The following is a 20,515-nucleotide window of genomic DNA, read 5'->3' on the forward strand; positions in this document are numbered from 1 at the left end:
GTTGGGTGCTTTCATTCTGTGCGTACCAAATTGACATCGCCTGGGGAGAAAAATGAGAAGCAATCGATAGACAAACAAGCTCGGGTTGTAAGAAGACGAGGGCGTCTCTGGGTGCTCCGCGGCACCAGGACTCGCTCTCAAAGGTGGTTTTAATGTGACGCCGGGAGGAAGCCGGGTGCGGTAAGGCCAGGAGCGGGGATGGGGCGGGGGCGTGTCGCGACAGGGCGTGGCAGCGGGGGCGCGGTGGCGGGCGCGGCGATTGGCTGGCGGGAGGCGGGGCGTGGCAGTGGGGCGTGGCCACCCGGGAGTTTCCCACAATGCCCCGCTGCAGTGCGGCCGCCGATGGATGCTGCGCGGTCGCGCTGCCATTTGCAGCCGCCGCGGCTCGCAGCGCGCCCCGCGGCCCCGGGAGCTGCGGTCCCCCGGCCACCGCCGCCCCCCAGCGCCTGCAGCCGCCGGCCGGGCCTCCCCTGCCCCCACCTCCTCCTTCTCGGCCCCACTGCCCCGACGCAATGAACCCCCCCGCTGCAGCCGGCGGAGAGGACACGGGGGCGGCGGGTGGCAGCGGCTGCCGGGGGGCCGAGGGCGGCGGGGAAGCGGCGGGAGCCGCCGGGGTCCCGGAGGAGCCGGGGCTGTCCGCGGCAGAGGAGTCGCTGGAGGAGAAGCTGCGGAGCCTCACCTTCAGGAAGCAGGTGTCCTACAGGTGGGTGCCGGCCGGGCGGGCGCCTCTCGGGGGCACTTCTCGGGCTCCGGGCACCCGTGGGTGGGGAGGTGCAGGCGGGTCCGGCCGCGGTGCAGCCGGGCAGCGGCATGAGGGCAGCACCCTGGAGCCGGAGGGGCTTTTTTTCTTCATCCCGAAGCGTAAAAGAGCCCTCCCGGACCGGCGTTCCGCTAAGCCGGCAACCTGCGCAGAGCCCCGCTGCTGCCGTCAGGTTTGGGGTGCTCCTCCGGCGCGGCAGCGCCAGGGGAGACGGGGAACGTGTCGGTGTACGTGGGTGAACTTCAGAGTTACTCAGAGAAAGAGTCGGGGATCTCGCCCGGCTGCCAGGGGAATAGCTCTGTCTTCATGCTTTGCCCTTTCCGATAATAAGACAGCCGCCCGTGCTCCCGGCGCCTCCAAACGCTCGCCAGAGGGATCGGAAAAACCTTTCTGGTGGCACCGCTGCTCCCGAGAGGGGTTTCTCTGTGGGATGTCTCACGGGGTGCGGGTCTCCCCTCCCTGTCCGCTCCCCACCCGTGCCGGCAGCAGTTGCGTAAGCCCCAGTGGCTTACAAGGTGGGCTGCCGTGCCCGGCTCCCCCACGCGTGGCTGGAGCTGAGGGGCCGAGAGCGGCAGCCAGCGGGATGCCACGGGGCATGCCAAAGCAGGGCATTACTTTCATAACTGGGGTCTTGGGTTTTTATGGCTGTGCGTTTATCTCCTATCTCTGATGTCAAATAAATGTGTTTCTCTCTTCTGTAAATACTGCTGTGTGAAGGAGCTGTTGGTGAGGCTTGTCTGTTATTTTGCTACCAGCTAGGATCTGTTAATGGTCAACATCTGCTAAAACTGATTGCTGCCTGAGAAGCTTCGTGCCAAAAAGTTTCTGAGTCTTACCCAATTCTAGCTGCAGAGCCCCCGTGGAGGCAGCACACCATCAGTAACTAGTACTCCAGTGTGCTTAGGGACAAGCCCTCTGAGCTGGGAGGACAGCAAACACAGAGCTGCTACTTATTCTGTCTCTGCAAGAAGAGTGTCTCTAGCCCTAGGTAAATTAGCTGAAGAGTCTCCCCTTACACGGGGATACTTAATGTGCTGTCAATTTACATCTGAGAAAGCTCAGCTGATCTGAGTCTAAGCTCTACATGTGGCAGGGCTTAAAAATGATGTAATTAAACACTCTTCATAGCTGAAGTTTTATATAATATTTCATGTGTGCAGAGAGGCTTTCCCCATGAGGGCTGATGGCCCCACTGGTGAGTGTGAAGTCTGGGATGATTCATAGCGGACTCAATAAGGTGAACGATGTGAAAATGAAAACTTGCTGGACACCTATAAAACATTGCATCAGTCAAGTCATCTCTTGTACTTTTGCACCTGTACCCTGACAGTCTTCTTAGCACGCAACATTTAGGGGCAAGTCTATTGCAGGTAAAGGCAGAGTCTGTAGATGAGCTGTTGAAGTCAAGTAGCTGCCAGTGAGGCAGATTTCCAAATGCATCTGCTCTTGGTATGGAAATCTTGGAGGTGCTTTATTCAGGTTTTTTATTTTCTTATTTCAGTATTTTGGCAACTTCTGCCTTTTTTGGGGAGGAGGAGCAGGGTGGTACAGGGAGGAGGTACTGAAGTCTGTTTATAATGTTCTGCTCTCTAGATTGTCTAGAAGTGTGTTAAAGACATGGGTATTCTTTAAGTTTTCTGCATGGTCAATATTTGTAAGTGTTTCATAATAGGAAGGAGGAAAAGCATTTCATTGTAGAAGGAAAGGTAGGGGTTGTTTTCTCTTCTTCCTCCCTCCTCTCCTCTATCTACAAGTCCTGAACCTTCAGATATAAAAGCCTTTTCTTAATCATCTCTTTATGCATATCACTTGTTCTGCTTGACTTGATATGTGCAAGAAAGTACATTTTCTTTGCATCCTTGGATTTCCCCACCTTGTCCTCTTCTGGAGCTGGTTTCCTACTGATAATGTGCACTCTATCATTTATCCATAATGAGAACAATCTGGATAGATAAAAGAGTAGAAAACTTCCACAAAGGACCTCCACTGAGCTCTCCACACCCTGCACCCCCCAGGCTCTTTAAATTACTACCATTTTTCTCAGTAAATTATGGTGCTGGAATACGTTTGCAAATGTAAATGGCTATATTATATACGGGAGAATCTATTCACATTGTCACTTGCACTCCCTTATCTACTGGTAGAATAGGACTTAGTCAAGGCTTCCTACAGACTTTCAAACAGCTCATTTAGGATTCTCTATGCAGGTGCATTACATTGAAATACACCTATGCAGCTGTATTTATATATGCAGGAGAAAAACCCACAGCAGTTGGAACTTGCTTAAAATAACAAAGATTCATGGAGCACGTAAAAAAATAAATCTGTTGGTGGCAGCTGAAAGAATGGAATAGGTGACTGAAAAGGAGGTCAAGGTATTGTCACAAGGGAAAAAAAGGAAGAAAAACATTTACTGTACCAATATTATAACATTATGGTTTACCTGAGACGGGCTTAAAGTACTATCTTCCCTCCCTCCGTCCCTCCCTCCCTTTTGTTTTGGTCTTGCTAAACAGTACATTCTTTAATTATAATGCAAATCTAATTAGCTAATGACATAGTTGTTGCATGCAAATAACTTGTTAGTTTCTCTAGAATTGTAACAAAACCACGCATAACATAGTTCAGAAATCAACGTTTTGCACTGATTTGGGCAGTTATCTTCAAATGCAGAAACTACTGGATTAAATATGTAAGGGTTTTGTGTAGTAAATACCAACGTAGGCATGTTTGTCCCCCACTCAAACTCTCAGGAGGAAAAACTTGCTTTAAACAACACCGGTGTGCCTCATGGGGAGCTTGAAAGCTCCCATGACTTTGCCATGTTCCCAGCCACTGCCACCTTGCACCTGACAATCCATAAAGCCCGCTGTCCACACCAGTAGCTCCGTTAAAAGTACGCATCTGCTCGCTGCTTACTTTCTAGCAGTGTGTGCTGTAATCGCGTATCCACGCCCAGGGGGGATGTGCCGCTCCTCTGTGCTTGTGCGGGAGCTGATGGGTTTAAAGCGTGTCTGTTTGTGTGTGTGTGTGTTTGTGTGTGTGTGCTGCCAACACACGTCCCTTAAGTGGATCCTAATTTGCAGACGGGGCGCCTGCCCGGCCTGATGTAATGAATGGGGAGGGGGGAGGCGCTGCCGCTGGAGCTCGGCCGGAGGGAACCGCTGGTGCAGAGGGAGGGAAGGGGAAATCTGCAATCAGAAGCCTCAATCCCTTGAAGAGGGGTGTCTTGCAGTGCTGGTCGCTGTGTAGACTGAATGAAAGCCAGAGAAACGGTCTCCCTTTTCAGCCTCATGCTGTTAAATGAGGCCAGCTGACTTGAGATTGGGATGCTGACATCAGAATGCCAACAGCTAAGCGGCAAGTTTAGGGCTAGGTGTTTTGTTTTTTTTTTTTTTTTTTTTTTTTTTTTTTTTTAACCCTGCAAATAGGGAATTAAGTATCTTAATGATGTTTTGGCTTCTCTGATGAAAATCTGAAATCTGGGCTCACAAAATGAAATTTTTTTTTCCCCCCCATAAACCGATCAAATCAAAAATTTGGTTTTCCACCCAGCTGTGAAAAGCTTGGCAAATGAAAAAAACAAAAAAAAAGTGAATTAAATATGTATGTCTGCCAGAGAGAAATGCTTTCCACAGTTTGGTTCTTGAAATAGTATTAGCCTCCTTCATTTCTAGACCCCGCAGAATATTTACAAGACATTGAGACACAAAACTATTATGTAAACTTTTCTTTCCTTGTAATTTTTATTATTTTGTCAATGCAAACATCTGCGTGGAACATAATGGTCTCCTTTAGATAAAGCAGAGATTAAAGTTGCTTCCCAAAGAAATGCTTTATATAAAGAGAAATTCAGATTATACCAAAGGGATGCTCAATAAGAATATTTCCACAATGAAAACTAAGGTAAGAGGAAATAAAGCTCTATCTTGCAATTTTCCTGCAGGTATTTGCAGCTCTAAAAAACTCATCTGAAATGTAGTCTTGTCATTTAATCCTTTAAGATAAGAGAAACAGTAAAAGTAAAAAAACCCCAAATAAACAACAACAACAAAAAAATCCCACAAACAAACAAAAACCCACCCTGAAAAACCAAAACAACCAACACAACCTAAAAGGCAAACTAACTGAAACCATCAATAAAGCAAATGGTTTTTAATGTCTTAATTAATTATTATTTAGAAATCCAAGGAATCTTGATTAGTGGTATTGGAAATAAAAATACAGTTGTAAGTTTTAATGGCCCTCTTGTGAGAGCTCAAGTGGTGTTTGGCAAACACTTGTCACTGGAGAACAGTTTTTCTAGAGAAATGTGTTTTCTTTTTGACCAAGTGGAGAAATCCTGACTGAGGCAGTGGGTGGCAGGCTTTAGAATCCTTGCTCGTACGTGACTCAGGAATTTCCAAGAGTGGGACCACAGTGAATCATTTCAGAGACCTGTGCTGCTAATAGGCTTGGTAGCTCAGTTATGGTGCTTTGTCTTTGGCCAAGGAGTCTTGCCTGAGGAAGAAACCATTTATTTCCCTTTTAGTACTGGGAGTGGCTGGAGTTGCTGGTTTTCATAGCTCACTGTGTCCGGTTCCACTCAGAGATGTCACCATCTAAAATAGGTGGTTTGAATTTCCTTGGATGCTGTTTCTCTCTGACTTGCCAAATGAATTTGTTTGGGATGTGCCTTGTGTGCTTTCCCGACCCTTCCTCTGCAAGCCGAAGCCAAGAATCAAGCTGGCCTTTCCTCCTGCAGCATCAGCAGTAACTGCTTGTCTGCCACGGCAGAAACTAACAGGAGTTATAATTAGAGTTGGTTTCATCACTGTATTTGAAGGGGAAAAAGTTATAGCAGAGAAGTTCTGGGAAATCCTTGATTACACAAGCCTTGTCGCTGTTGATGAGCGTATAAGTACCTGAGACTACAGATGGGGCTTTAGACCAAAATAGAAATGTAAGGATAAGCAATATCCTCATTTTTTTTTTTTGCTTCATTTATTTACTGACATGATAGTGATCATAAGACATGCATCTCTTCTCAGTAAATATTAAACAGAGACAGGATGGCAGAGGTGTCTCTATTACTAAGGCTTAATTATTTTATGAAATATGACAGCATTTACTAGTGTACTGTGAAGTATTATAAATAATTAAAGCTGGATGGCATTCGTAAAAATGAAAACACCCAACACAAGCCTTTGATCTTTCGATTGTATTGATTATTTTACTTAAGTTTCCTTGAATCTCAATACATTCTAATTCTATAAATGAGCTTGTTCTGCACATAAAGGATGGGTGAATTTTTATCTTCTACCAAATGTCAAGAAAATAATTCTTGCTCTCCAGCCTAATCTCGTAAGATCTGCTTACGACTGTCTTTGAGGGTTTCGGGTATATACTGCACATCTTGTTACCACCCACTCTCATAACAGTAACTCGGTTCACTTTGCCACCCAAAACTTTAATCACCATTTTGTCATCTTCTCCCAAAGCAGATCACTGGATGTTTTTGGTACATGAAGGGGCCTTCATGAAGCTATTTGATTTATAAAGCTTTGAGGTGGAAATCCCGTGTGGAAGCAAAATGCAGAAAAAAGCTCTGATAGTCAGAAAGAAGAATCGTACCATGGGAAAACCAAGCTGACATTTAAAGTTCCCTCCTGACACTGGGATGTGGCTGCAAGTCTGGCTGTTAATGTCTCTATATCACACAAAGTAAAGCGGCTGTCTTTGACTTTAGAGCATGTCTGACGTTCTCCCTTCCGTATCTGGGGTTAGCAGCCCTTCACAAAAGAGATATTGTGAATGAATAAAATTACTCATGAGCTGCAATGGAATTATGTACATACTCAGAAGGAGATAAGTGCATCAGTGATTTGAAAGGGGGAGCCTCTATGGGCACATAATAAAGCTGTTGTGTAGCACAGGCACGGACCTGTAGACTCAGATTGCCCTCTTACTGTTGCAGGTGGAAAATTTCATCGTGTAAAAAGTGCTGAATCAGATGCCACATAAGTTTGATGAAGTGGAAAAACACTTTAGTTCTGGCTAGTCCTTTGGAATAAATGAGCAGGTAGTCAGTTCTTCTCTCCTGGGTCAGTCATGGGGCTGATAGAATTATTTGGTTGAAACCTCACCAGCCTTTTGACAGGTTTGTTGGTTTGTTTGTTTGTTTTTTATTTGGCAACTTGGCTGAAGTGTTGGGAAGGATATGTGTATGTGCATCAGCTTCTGTGCTCTTCCTTCTTACTCATTGGTACATCCAGCTGAGCCTGGGCATGAGATACACGTTGACAGTCAGACAAAGGATTTCCCATATATTAACAAAGAGGGAGGGGGAAAGAATAATAATAATAATAAAAAATCAGGAATGGAAGGCTTATTTCTCTGTGTCTACTTCTTCTAGTTAGAGAACCATCAGTGAGGAACTTTGCCTTGGAATGAAATGGATGTGGAAAGTTTGAACTCTTTTGTGTCTCGCTCTGCAAAGTTCTTGTTTTGGTTTTTTAAAAACACTTTGTAAGTGGGAGTGATGCGCGAACTCAGTTATGCTGTTCTCACACGTGTCCTGGCTTTGGTTTGGGGTTTTTGTCTCCTCCTTGTGGTTTTGAATGATTCTATGATTTGTTGCTCTTAGCAGAGAAGAGCTGTTGTGACTGGGTGTATTTGAAAAAAATGTGTAAGAGCACACCTAGACGTGGCTGTGGATGTTTGTGTAGAGGGTCTGTAGGAGACTCCCTGGGGTTAGTGCTGGGCATTTGATGGCTGTGTATGGGTTAAGTGATACCACAGACAGTAACTTCAGGGTGAAGGAAGGTATATGATGGGACATGGGCAAGAAGGTCTTCACTGTGCATTTTGCAACCGTGTGGGAAAACCACCTGTGTTTTCTACTAAATAATTGCTGGACCTTGTGTGGGCTGAGAAAAGTGTGCCAGGGTGGGCTGCGTGTTCTGGAGCCTCGGTGCATGCTCTGTATAAATGCCCAGTAACATAAGATGAAGGGATGTCATTATGTTGCTAATGCCAATGTATGGTGTGTGGGTTCTCAGCCTTTATTTAACTGTACTTTCCTCTGAGGTAATACATATTTATGTATATAAAATGTCAATGTGCTTGCTCATGGTGAAGGCCATGGGTCTGATGGATGCAGTGCCAAGAGCTGAGACCCAGGTTTTTGCAGGCACATCTGAAGCCACCAGGCTTCTCTGGTTTCACTTCTCATTTTTGTCTATACTGTGCTTTTTATTTCTGTTTTCCTGCTTTTCTTGGTGTGGATGTGCTGGCCTGTGGGTATGACTGCTTCCCTGGTGCCCATGTTCTCAGCCCTGAATTCTCCTATTGCCCTTTCCCTCGGGATGCTGAGCTCCTGGTAAGGCAGTTGCTGCTGCATGTACAGCCCGTTTAATGCTGCCAGCAGGGAAGTTTATTGCCTCTCAGCCAGCTCATAAAAGGCTTTTTTTTGCCTCCCTGGAAACTTGTCTTTTGCATTTTGCCTATAAATGAATTCAGGGAGGATTTTGTCAGTGAAGATTAAGATGTGTGCAGTCCTCACACCAGCAACACCTTGTCTAATGTGCTGGCTGCTGTGTGCCACAGGCTGGCACAGACTGTCCAGTCTGTGCTTGAGTTGGTCTCTGAGGGAAACACTGGGCTTGGGATGACTGTGGATAGAGAGAAAAGTGGCTTTCTCACTTTAAATTTCACTAGATTTTTTTTTTCCTCCTACAAAACACCAAAGCCCCCCATCTTTGTCTTCAGAAGAGATTCACAAATGAAGTAGGAGACTGTGTAGGGTAGAGGAAGGGGCTGTTTGTTTTTTGACTCAAAACAAATCTGGTGTTCTGGTCAAAGCCTTACCTTAAACAACAAAGTGTAATGCTTCAATGTCCATTATACTTCATCTCAGCTTTTTCCATGTGTAAAGCTGTAATCCGTGACAATTCATAACACAGGCAGTGTAGGACCCGAGTCTTTGTAGATGCACTTTGAGAAACAGAAGAAAAGAACATAAATTGACTTACTTAGGAGTGCAGATGGAATCTGTGTGACAAAGTGGGAACAGATCCTCAACTCCAGCACTAGCAGCAAGACCTCCCATAGAGGCTAAAAGTATAGTGGAACAGAAAAGGATTGAATCTGCAACCTGAAAGTTGGGGGAGAGGCAGAGGACAGCTGTGCATGAATGTTGTAATTAGGTCTTGCTTAGAGTATAATACAACCAAATATACCTAAAGGGGGCCTACAGGAAAGCTGAAGAGGAACTTTTTACAAGAGCCTGTAGTGACAGGAATAATGTCATTAAGCTGAAAGAGACCATGTTTATATTAGATATTAAGAAGAAATTCTATGTTGTGAGCATGGTAAAGGCACTAGAACAGGCTGCCCAGAGAAGCTGTGGATGCCCCATCCCTGGCAGTGTTCAAGGCCAGGTTGGATGGGGCTCTGAGCAACCTGAGATAGTGGAAGGTGTCTCTGCCCATGGAAGGAGTGTTGAATATAGATGATCCTCAAGGTCTTTTCCAAACCATAGCATTCTTTGATTCTATGAACTTTTACTTCTGACTTATGTCATTGAGCAAATGGGAGGGTTCATTTTTAAGGAGCTTCAGTAGCCCGAGGCTGCCCCAGTGATTCTTCTGAATGCCATGATACTTCCAGCTAACTTAGTGAAATGGCCCAGCATAAAGGTAGGGGAGAGGTTGAGGAGAAATGGAATGATTTATTACATTTCTGATGAATGAATGGTCATGATCTACTGTGGTCTTTGCAAAGGAAGCTGGTGCAGGGCTAAACCTGTCTGCACTGTGGGATTGAGCCTGATTTTTCTTCACTACTTTCTATACTGCATTTTTGAGAAAGCCTGGTCGTTTGAAATGCTTGTGCTAGAAAAAAACTTGATAATAAGGTCCTGAACCTTTCACTTCCAGCTTTCCATTCAGCTGCAGCTCTGAATGGCACTGCCAGAATCCCTTTCCATTTAACAGCTGTTCAAAAGCTTAGTTAACTTTAAAACTTATAGTTCATAGAGGAAAACTGCTATATTTATCATCTGGTCCATCCACCTTTTTTTTTTTTTTCGGAGGGTTTATAACATTCAGTACCTAAGATCAGCGTTTGGACAGCACTCTCAGGCACATTGTGTGATTCTTGGGGTGTCCTGTGCAGGGCTAGGAGTTGGAGTCGATGATCTTGATGGGTGCCTTCTAACTCAGCATATTCTGTCATTCTGTGATTCAAATTCTACCCAGAAAGTTTTCCAGCTCACCAGCCCTAGAGATTACCTAACACTAACACCACTGCTGTAGACAAATGGCCATGTACTCAGAGAGAAGGGAGGTGTCTAATTGTACTTGGGTTTGAGGTGTACTAATTTAAGGTGTCATTGCTCCTCCTGTGTACTTTTGTGGCTAAACATGAGAGATGAGAGGATATAGGATGCTATTCCCTCAGGCTGCCAATAAGGTCAATACATCAATATGATACCATCAGCATTGAGTTCACTTATTGGCATTGGGGAATGGTGCTGCTGGCAGCCCTATAACCTCAGCTATGCTACAGAGGCACTGCAGAGATAAATTATATTGATGCCTTTGGTTGACTGGATGTATGTAAGTGCTCTTGGTGGGGAGATCTGGGCTCCTTTCCAACTCCAGGGACTTGGATGAAGGTGTTTAGTGGTCAGAGGTGTGGGTAGTGGGAATGTGGTGGTTGAACACCTTGTCTTGCTTTGTAATATTCTTTTCAAATGTATTCAAAATTACCTGGTCCTCCCTCACTGTTACTAAGGAATATGTGTTTAGTATGTCCATCCACGGTATGCCTGATTAAGGTTATGTGATAGACAAGTGTTTGGGGGGATGATCTGATGCTTTTCAGAGAAGGAGAAAAAGAAATTATCATATTTAATATAGACATAATTATTAGAAGTCCTATGCTTATGTAGTGCTCACTTCAATATTTGTAATTTCACCAGCTTCAAAATATTTGAGAATTGTAAAGTTTGTTTCAATATTTCTAATTTCTTTCAAATGCTCACAAGTTATGCTTGTCATAAAAACAAACAGCCAAGTCCCTAATAGTCGGATTATATTTCTTCTAAATTGCATGACTCAGAAGGAAGCTTGACCCACTGGGGAACCTTTTCCAAGTGGGGCAGGGATTAAGCTTCAATTGCACAGATTCATCAAAGATGATGAGTCGAACATCTTAGAATCCCTGTGTGTGCTGAAACTGCTCCCTGATGCTGTGTAACACGCAGGAGAGGGGACTGCCTGTGATGCTCTGAGAGGTGCCATGGGGTTTCTGGGCACCATAGGAGAGGGTGAGGAAGCAAAATAGCTTTAAAGCCTGTTAGCATTAAAAGATGATGAGAAAATACCTTCCTGTCATCACTTTATTTCATTAGGTTGCTAATGAGTTTCCTCTAGGGATGGTAATGGGGTAGTTCTGATGCTTTTATCCAATTAGTGAATGATCCCAGGAGTATATCCTTTTGTTGTGAAAACACATCGAGCTTCATTCTGCCTGGAGCATTGAATCCTGCAGGTATTCTGAAGGCAATGAAATGCCATGTGTAGGTGCACACTAGACCAGGTCCTTGGTTAGTAATTGCTGATGTTAACCTGATTTATGGTTTTGAGATGAAGCCCTAGAGGGCAATGGACTCTCTTGTGAAAGTACGTGAAATGACAAAGACGTGGATAAAGTTCTGAGTTTTGAGATGACTTGCAAGTTCAGACACTGAGAGAATTCACATTTTAAATGCCCCCACGTAGATAGGAAACAACAGATGCGTGCCTTTGATTCTGTTGCCTTAAGGGATATCCAGTACCAATGTCTTGCCAGCTGCTTGTACTCCTGGGAACCTTTGCTTCAGGCACTGTGGTCACCTCCACGTTTCAGCTTGATTTTAAAATGACATTGAAGAAGGAATTAGCAACAGTATCAATGCAGCTGACATGTTTGGTTGTGGGTGGCCTTCCATTGGTGAAAACAACTTAAGCTATTCTTTATTTTTCATTTTTGGTCTCTGCAGGTAGCCAACAATTGCAGCTGTCACCTCTCTTGCAGGGCAGTATATCTGGCTTTGGAGCAGGTAGTTCTGTCCCTGCCCTGCCCAGTGTTTACCATGGTAGAATTTCTGGCTTTCTTTATTTTTTAGCTGCTCTCTGTCTCTTTCAGTTCTGTCATTTGCCTTTCTTGGCCTTCCTTCACCAAGACACCCGTGCTCTGTGTGGGTTTTTATACCTGGGACTGTGGAGTGCGTGGTACAATGAATGCAGAACACAGAAGTATATGAACACTTCACATTCTACAAGGTTAAATTTAATTTATTGAGGTTGATCAAACAGGTTTTTTTCCTGCCTCCAAGGTTATTATGAGCTTTATAGTCCAGTGCTCAATCTCTGATTCTTTACTATCAAGATGCTCATGATAAGCTGCTTCCTTTCCCCTTCAGAGTTGCAATATAGGAGGTTTTCAAGCCCTGCAGTGGTAGACTCTTGCAGAGGCTGCAAAGTGATTATGTGCATGTTTGAAGTGTAATTGGGCGTAAAGACTGTCCCTCTCAGTACAATGCAAACCCATGGCAAAAAGGAAGAGGCACAGGTTGGCTTCTCCAGCTTTTTTTTTTTTTTTTTTTTTTTTCCCCCTCAGCTTTTTGGAGTATTAAAGGAATGCTGAGAGGTGTCTGACAAGCCCCACTGATGCATAACAAACATGCTGGAGTGGGCTCACAGGGGCTTGGGTGTAGGGTAATGTTATGATGTTGTGAGGACTCTCTTTTGGCTTTGGGAATCTTGATTCAGCCAGGGTGGCAAACAGCAAAACGGTGTTTTTCATTTCCTTGAGTCTGATATGAGCCATATCATCATTTGATAAATGTGCTGTGTTCCAGAGTGAACAGCAAAATTACTGAGTGTCAGGTTATTTGGTTTCTGTCTTGGCAGCATTTTGCTTCTCTTTTTTCAGCAGATAGTAAAAGGATGAGTAATGCTGGCTGTGATACCGGGGCAGTTACAAGCTGGACTGAGACCAACGCAGCATTTGAGATACCCCCTCACAGAGTTTAAAATGTGATGTTTAGAAACTGCTAACCTGATGGCTTTCAGTCTAGTGACCTAGGAGTGGCATATTTTTTCCCCAAAAAATACCCTTACCTATCAAACCTTAATCCATCTGACAGGGAGAAAAACTACAGCCTTTAGCAGGGATGGCTGTGGGCAGACTGGCCTGGAAGGCTTTGGTGCCCTCCAAAGGGAGGGCTGGCAAGAGCTCAGGTTTTCTGCTCTCCAGAGAAGATGCTGCATGTCTTTCCCTCTGGGAATAGCTTGGGCTTTCCCAGTGCACAGCAAGCTGCAGTCCAGACCTGTTTTGGGAATGTGATGGACATCAACAACATAAGCCAAGCATTATATATGTTTGTTCAAGCCCATAGGCAGTTTCAAGACAGAAACACTCAAAGAAATTCTGTCCATGGCAGGATGGACCTGGAAAGCTTGTGTGTGAGCTTCCTCCTTAGTGAATGTGTTTTAGAAAAGCCTCACGTGTGATGATTATATTTTTTTTTTTTAATTGAAAGGCAGAAACCTGAACCATCTCTGATGGCTGCAACTGGAAGAGATGTTTAGTATGCCACACAAATGATTTTATTTCCTCATAAGTAGTCATCTAGAGTCACCTATTCAAGAGGAAGGAATGCATTCTTTCCAATTTTCACCTCATGTCTGGTGAGAGATCAGATAGCAGGGAATTTAAAGAAAAACCTTCTCTAATCCCTTGGTTGGGTAATATGGTATTTTTTTCCCTAATCCCTGGATTGCTCTATATGCTCTTCTCCCCTTACCCCACCTCCCTAGTGCAGAAAATAAAGCAACAAGATGTAATTCTGCTGTGAACTCTGATTGGTTGAGGCTGCTTTCACAGTCCTGTCCATGCAATAGCTGCTTACATTTCCAATTCCCCTTTATTTTCTGAAGAAAGGTTTTGAATTTGGTGCTTATGTCAGTAGCTGGTCCAGATAAAGAGTAAGCCACAGCTGCCCCCAGGGCTCATCTCTTTTCACAGCTCCTACTGTTTTTCTGTGGGAAGAGAAGATAAGATGAATAATTTGTGGAGAGAGATGGAAGGAAGAGGGGAGCTGACCTATGGTTGTCAAAGTGCTGTGTTCGTTCCTCCTCATTTCCTAATCACTAAGGGCTGTTGTCTGTTCAGGGAGAGTTGCAGTACAGGCAGGGGCAGGGAGAATTCCATCAAAGACTGATTATGCCTCTCTCCTGACTTAGCAGAAAAAAAGGTAATTCACTTTATTTTCAGTCTTTGGCCTTTATCCTAAGATTACTCATGTCTTTTCCTTCCCAGAAATCAGAGATCATCCTCTTTCACTTGTGAAGTGCCAAGATACCAGATGGTCTTGCCTTTTTGCCACCCATGATCTTATTTTACTATCCTTTGCAGCTGTACATCTTTTACCAAACGAAAGCTGAACCTGACTTTCTCCTGAAGGATGTGAATGTGGGCTTGCAGTTGGGTCTGGGAGCTCTGGAATGTGTCTGCTTCTCCCACCTGCTTATGCTGGGAGCTGTAGGTCATAAAAAGAAGTTTTTGATAATTTCAGCTCCAATCAGACTTCTGGACCCTTCAGGTGAACAAAGATAGGCATTTCCAGTGGGTCACCAGCAATTATAATATGAGATGAGAACAGGAAGGAACAACGGAAAGTTGTGCTTAAGGTGCACTAGGCAGTGCTTTATAACGATAATTTTTCCAAGATTGAAGGAAACCATGAGGGATCTGAAGCGCAGAGAGAAAGAAAAGGAGGAAGGAATAAGCTGGAATGGCAGAACCACTGCTCAGTTTCTCAATTCGATTCAATTGCTGAAGAAGAGAAAGATATGAATTCCTCTCCTGTAGAAGCAGCTTGCTATCTCAAGTCAGCTCTCCCCCCCACTCCCACCCGCAACATAAGGATCCTGTCCAGAAAACATGGGGTTCTCCCAGGTCTTGCTGTGGCTGAGCAGGGTCTGGACAGTGGTCCTTGTTTCCTGCACGATGGTCCCTTCCCCAGCCATCCGTACTCGAGCGTGCAGTGGGAGCTTTTTGTTCCTGATTCAGTTGCTTTGGCAAACGGTGTCACAATTTGTCAGGTGCTGAGCGTGATATTTGCTTGATGGAAATGTTGGCCCTATTGTGAATCAATCTTAACAGCTTCTCGCAGCAAGGTTGTAAGACAATGAGACAAATTTACTACACAGTCAGACAAAGCAGCTTCTATTATGTGTGAAAACACAAATAATAGGAGGATAAATGAAAAACAGTGAGAATGTCTTCGTGTCAGGCGGTTGCAGGCACAACAGTGAGTGTCAGCATCTGACTCACGTGCCAGAGGTGTTGGGAACAGGCAGGTGTGCCTGGAGGGCTCGTGCCCGATGTGGCTGGGCTGTGGGTGCGTGCTAAAAAACAAGGAAGATTTCAATGGCGTTCTGCGAAGGGTCTGCTCAAAGAGTGGCAACGGGAGAACACATGATTTTTTTTTTCTTAAAATAAAGTGACCTTTCGCTCATTCCAAATTAACAGAAAATTGGGCATGAGGTAATACTTGTGGGGGTACCACAATATATGCATCTGCTTGTAATTCCAGTCTTCTATGGTGGAGAAGGGTAGCTGAATAATTAATTCCCTGTGGAACCTTTTTTTTTTTTTAATTTCAGCATAATATTTTCCAACTGAAATCTTCTGGGGAAGATGCTGATTTGTTTTCAAAAAAATAGATAAGCAACATATTCGTATAGTCATCCTTATAACTAAAACATAGATAGCTGATATTATACTTCCTTGGAATTTCTTAATGCTGAGTTCATTTTTTTCACTTTGATTCAGAAGAGAAAAGTTATTTTGTTTTGATTTGAAATATGAGAATTTTCCAAAGAATGGAAGTGCTGTGTTCTGGCAAGCCAAAGTTATTTGATAGCATTTGTGAAACTATCTTGGTCACGATTCATTTTTTATGATAGAAATGTGTTGTAATATCCACATCTAGCATTAGTCAGCCCTGTGATAGTCTGTTCTGAATGACCAGAGACTGAATGAACATGGAAGATGAATTGTCCTCTGACTGCTAGTGGGAGCTTCTTCATGTCATGATTTAAGTATATTATCAGAGTAATACAGGGTAGTGGATGGCCATCCGTATTTTTATACCTAAACAGGGAGGCCATTCTCCAGGGATGTCTGAAAGCTGAATGTACGTCAGGTGTCTGGTTAGTGGTGGTTGTTTTTTTAATTTCCTTCTCTTTCTGGGAACATTCTGTATCTGTGAGTCTGTCTCTGCAGCTACTGCTGGAATGCACCTGGTTAATAGAAACCCAAGTAGTCACTTATTGGGCATCAACTTGTCCTACACAGAGAATGAAAGTGATGTGTGATGTTAGGGCTGAAAAGGCTTCTGCCCTTAGGAAACGTTCATCTGGGTTTTTTTAGCCATTTCTGCTGTTCCTTTCTGACCATGGAGCAGTTGGATCAGCATTTACCCTCTCCCAGGTGGGTGGGTCTCGGCAGGGTGGTGGTCTCTCCCACCATGCTCTGGTTGCTGAGCACCACAGTGTGCTCGGGTCAGCGGGGTGAGAATTTGTAGAAGTCAAATTTTCTGTGAGATTTGGCTCTCTGGACTGAGGAGCTCCCATCCAACTAATCTGGGCAGTGTAGAAGGAGGGAACCATCATATTTTGAATGGCTGTGTGTGGAAGGCAGTCTTCTGTTCAAGGCTGAAGGGGTTTGGGAACTACAGCCTGAAGAGGAATATAAATAATAGGCAAATTACAAGGCAGTGTTTGTTATAGTAAATTATGTCTGGACAATGGATTGCTGAATTGTCAGTCATAGAACAGCGTCTGCTTGTTCTGGTTTTGCTGTTCCCGACATATGTTTCCCACAGGATTTGAGAACTTTCTTGGGAAGAGACCATGTGAGTGTGCAGTTCTTGCCATTAAGACTAATGCATTTCCTTCTAATGGGTCTGCTGCGATGAATCAGTCCCCACGTGGACGCCTCGATGGTTGGTGTGACTCCTTACTGGCTCTGGAAAGACTCTGAGTACTGATAAGTGTGAAGAAGTCAGTATGAGGAGAGGAGGAACTATTCTTGACAGACAGTTTCAGGCTGGGAAGGCTACCTTCCTTCCCTGGATGTCCTCAGCAGGCATTAGCACATGAGGGAGTCTTCTCCACAGGACTGTTTTGCCAGCATAATTGAGTCTCTGGCTCCTAATTGCCCTCTGGAAGAGCCCATCTCAACTGGCAGGCAGTGGGTGGAAAGCAGTCTTACAAACCTAAAATTAGTTTTAATGTGGATTCCTCCTACAAATAAGATGAATAGATGTATGTGCTTGATAGTGTTTGGGAATGGTTTTTGTTTCTAAATGGAAAAAACAAAAAAAGGAAATTTTTCTCATAAAAAGGATTTTTTTTTTAAGAAGGAGATTTTTTTTTTTGTTTTTTTTTTTTTTTTTTTTTTTTTTTTCTTTTGGCAAGATATAAATTTGCTTTGAAGTGGAAGTGGTGACTTCTTTTAGTGGATACTGGCAAGTATGTCAGTTTTATAAAGTGCTGCAATATCTTTCCAGCCAAGTAGAGATGTTGCCATTTTGCCTGCTGTGAACTGCATCTTGAAAGGAAACTGCTTTGCCAGATGCAAGGGCAGCTGGGAGGCACTTGTTTTGTGATTTGATCTAGTGCAGGACACGAAAGTAAATCTCTTGCCCTCTCTCTATATCTAGGGGGGCACATTTGTCATGTTTTCCAGGAGCTACAATAAATTACCTGGGAAGTAAAATACATGGATTGCCCATGACCATGCTGGTCTCTCAGGATTGTTCCTTAATGGTTCAAAGCCAGACCTGGCTGCTGAAAGGAGCATGTGTTAGAAGTGGGAGGGGCTCTGTGCAGGTCCTGATGTTATTCCATGGGACAGCCCTCTTTTTTGGTGGGCTTTGCTCTTAGCTTAACTCCTGCTCTTACCCTAATGCATTCACCTCACCAGTGGCACAAGACAAACCTGTGGGGTGGGTGAAGGACTGGGGTGAAATCCTCTTTATCGTGAATACGTGACACCTCCAGCTGTTGATGATGTTCTGAGTGGTACCTGAGTGGCCTCTTGTTCTTTTTCCCTTTTTTTCTTTCTTTATTTCATTGGGAGCTTGAAAAAGTACAGATGAAATGAAAAAGGACTAGAGAAGGATAATGTAAATCACTTCAGGCATTCAAGTGTGTTTGTGATTATTCGCCAGGAAGAGAGATGGCAGACTGTGGTTATTTGGTTTATAAGTAGAAGAAAATACGATGACATAAGTGAGCTCAGAGGCTTTTTCTATACTTGCCATACATGATTGTTTTGTGTATGTTTAATAGGGACTTCACTGCTGCAGCAAATCATTGAAGGGAAATATTTAGTAGAATCTGAAGGAGGATTAGGCTTTTAAAAGGAAAATGAAATGCATTCGTAGCAAGTCAGACTACTGAGCACTCACAATGTCACTGAAGCTGCCAATGTTTTCTTGCTTCAGGCAGTGAGATTGTGACCTGCAGGGGCTGGAAAGGGGTTCTCTCTGTGCACTACAACTTTCTGTCCTTCACTGGGTACACACTGCTGCCTGTGTTTGTCTGCCTTGCCCTAAAATACCAGGTACTGGTGGGATATTGAAAAGAGAGTTCTTGAACTCATGGGCCAATGATTTGATCAGGCGTGACAGCCGCTAAGGACCCAAACAAACAATGAAGAAGCTAATTCTGTTCCCCTATCTAAAATTCTAATCTTGTTTGTGACATCATAATTGGTTGCCATAGGGACAATTATGGTGTCATAAAAAGAGGATTAATGATGAGTTTAAGTGAGGATTAAGCAGCTGGAACAGATGAACTTTTTAATAACTCCTGCCTCCTCTGAAAGCTACTGTTTTGTGCATAAAAATATAGCTCCAAATAAAGAATGATGGGCTGGATGAAAGTCAGTAAATATGCACTGAAGGAACAGTTGTGCATCCAGAAGGATATTGCTCTGAGCTTCTGGGGTCTATCAGGATGCTGTGCTATAAAGGAAATCTCATCCATGGGAATGAGCGACAGATTTCCTGTCTCATGTGGACTTTTTCAGGAGTGCAGCCACACAGTTTTTTCTTCTGTGGATCTTCTTTATTGTGTGTTTAAGCATGAAAAGCTATGTGTACTTGTGGTTATTATTCCACTGTAACTGGTTCAAAAAATAAATATTGCAGATATGATGGAAGTGAAATGTAAAAGATAAATCAATTTTGATGCAACTTAACTGTTTCCTTTGTGAGGGTGCTTCAAATTTTAGTAGCTTGTCTGTTTGGAATTGGTTGTGTCAGGAAAATCAGGATTCCTGGAGCTAGAATACTTCAGTACAGATCATCTGATATTTTAGCTTTTGCCTGTGCTGTAAAGGCCAGGAGGGCTACTTAACAGAGAGCAAACTATATTAGACAAACAGGATTCTTGTGCCTGAGTTGGTGGGATCTGAACTACTGTATTAAATAGTCAGTTCATACAAAATTTCCATGCTGTTGACTGTATGCAATTTGTAAAGCCTAAGTTTTGAAAAATTCTGAAGCATTTCTGCAGCATTAATATCTGTGCTGGCTGCTTTGTCCTCTCAGGTGATCTTGCACGTTCCCTCGGAGCCAGGCAGGCTCTGCATGGCTTGACAGTTCTTGCTGCCATTTACCCCTCTGACCCAACCCACTCCAGCACTAATGTATTAGCAGAAGGGCCATCAACAAGAATCATTAATACATAACAGGGGATGGATAAGTAGTGTGAATAACTGTGGGTAGCACTGGGGATAGACTCCATGGCAAGAAACTACCTGAGGGCTTCTGTGTGGGTGTCAGTGCTTTATGTTGTCTCTGGCTCTTGTGACATTTGCTTACCTCTTTTTGTCTCCCTCCTTCTCACTCTTCTTGGTGCCTCTTTTATGAGCTGGAGAGGAACTTGTGCTTCTGCCTGCATGGGAGTGGGAACACAGGGTTCCTGAGGTTTTTTGAGGATCCAGCTGTCTTGCTTATTGCCGTGATGTTGGTCCTTGTTGTGACTTTTGAAGTGGCTTTTGAGTGTTCAAGCACAGCTGCCCTCGCATCCATTATTGAAGTGCATGGGAGTTCTTACCAGACTGCCCTGGCTTGCAGGCAGTGACTTGTATGCCAGGTATTCCTGTGATGCTCTGCTGGTGTGGCCTTCTGCCTTGTGGTGCTGGTGGCAGCTGAACTTGGGTCTGTGTGGCCTTGGCCCTGCTTTGGCCCCTGCACGCAGAGCACAAGCCTTTCTCTGCAGCATTTTCAGGGAAGAATGACCAATTCTGTGGACTTCTGAAATTGTTTTCAAAACCCTATACAGGAATACATTAATCCCTGCAGCATCGCTGGGATGGCAGGGGACAAGCTGCCATCCAGGAGATGAAATTCAGGAGTAAAGGTTGAACTATGAATTTTCCAAAAGTTGGCTAGAGGTGTAAATTAGCCCTTTTGGGGTACCTGCCTGGGGACACATCAGCTTGGGATTGCCCTGATTTTTAGCCAGGCTGAAGTTTTTACCAGCGTTATAGGGGGTTTCAGTGGGTATAGTGCAAGTAGGTTTGGATGCTCCTTCACTGACTGCTGCCTTCCTAGTACAGTATTTCAGTTTATCTTTTCTTTCCCAAAGTCCTTGACCTTCATTCCTCCTGGTGGAAGCAGCCTGATACACAGCATTCCTCCTC

The 20,515-nt window shown here is 44.1% G+C and overlaps 1 protein-coding gene across 5 annotated transcripts in view; it reads left to right on the forward strand.

The window, feature by feature from the left end:
* Positions 1-337: 337 nt before the first annotated feature.
* DGKI (diacylglycerol kinase iota) overlaps positions 338-20,515 on the forward strand; it is a 208,073-nt gene continuing 187,895 nt past the window's right edge. For 2 of the 5 annotated variants that reach the window (XM_050324754.1, XM_050324755.1), the window contains exon 1: positions 361-703. In XM_050324754.1, the coding sequence (XP_050180711.1) occupies positions 513-703 (191 nt within the window). In that variant the 5' untranslated portion in view covers positions 361-512. Of the gene's footprint in view, positions 704-20,515 lie in introns of all 5 variants that reach the window. The other 3 variants (XM_050324758.1, XM_050324757.1, XM_050324753.1) reach the window with 3 other exon arrangements.

The sequence above is a fragment of the Myiozetetes cayanensis genome, unplaced genomic scaffold (genome assembly GCF_022539395.1).
Source record: "Myiozetetes cayanensis isolate MyiCay16 unplaced genomic scaffold, myiCay2020 scf3, whole genome shotgun sequence".
Taxonomy (NCBI): Eukaryota; Metazoa; Chordata; class Aves; order Passeriformes; family Tyrannidae; genus Myiozetetes; species Myiozetetes cayanensis.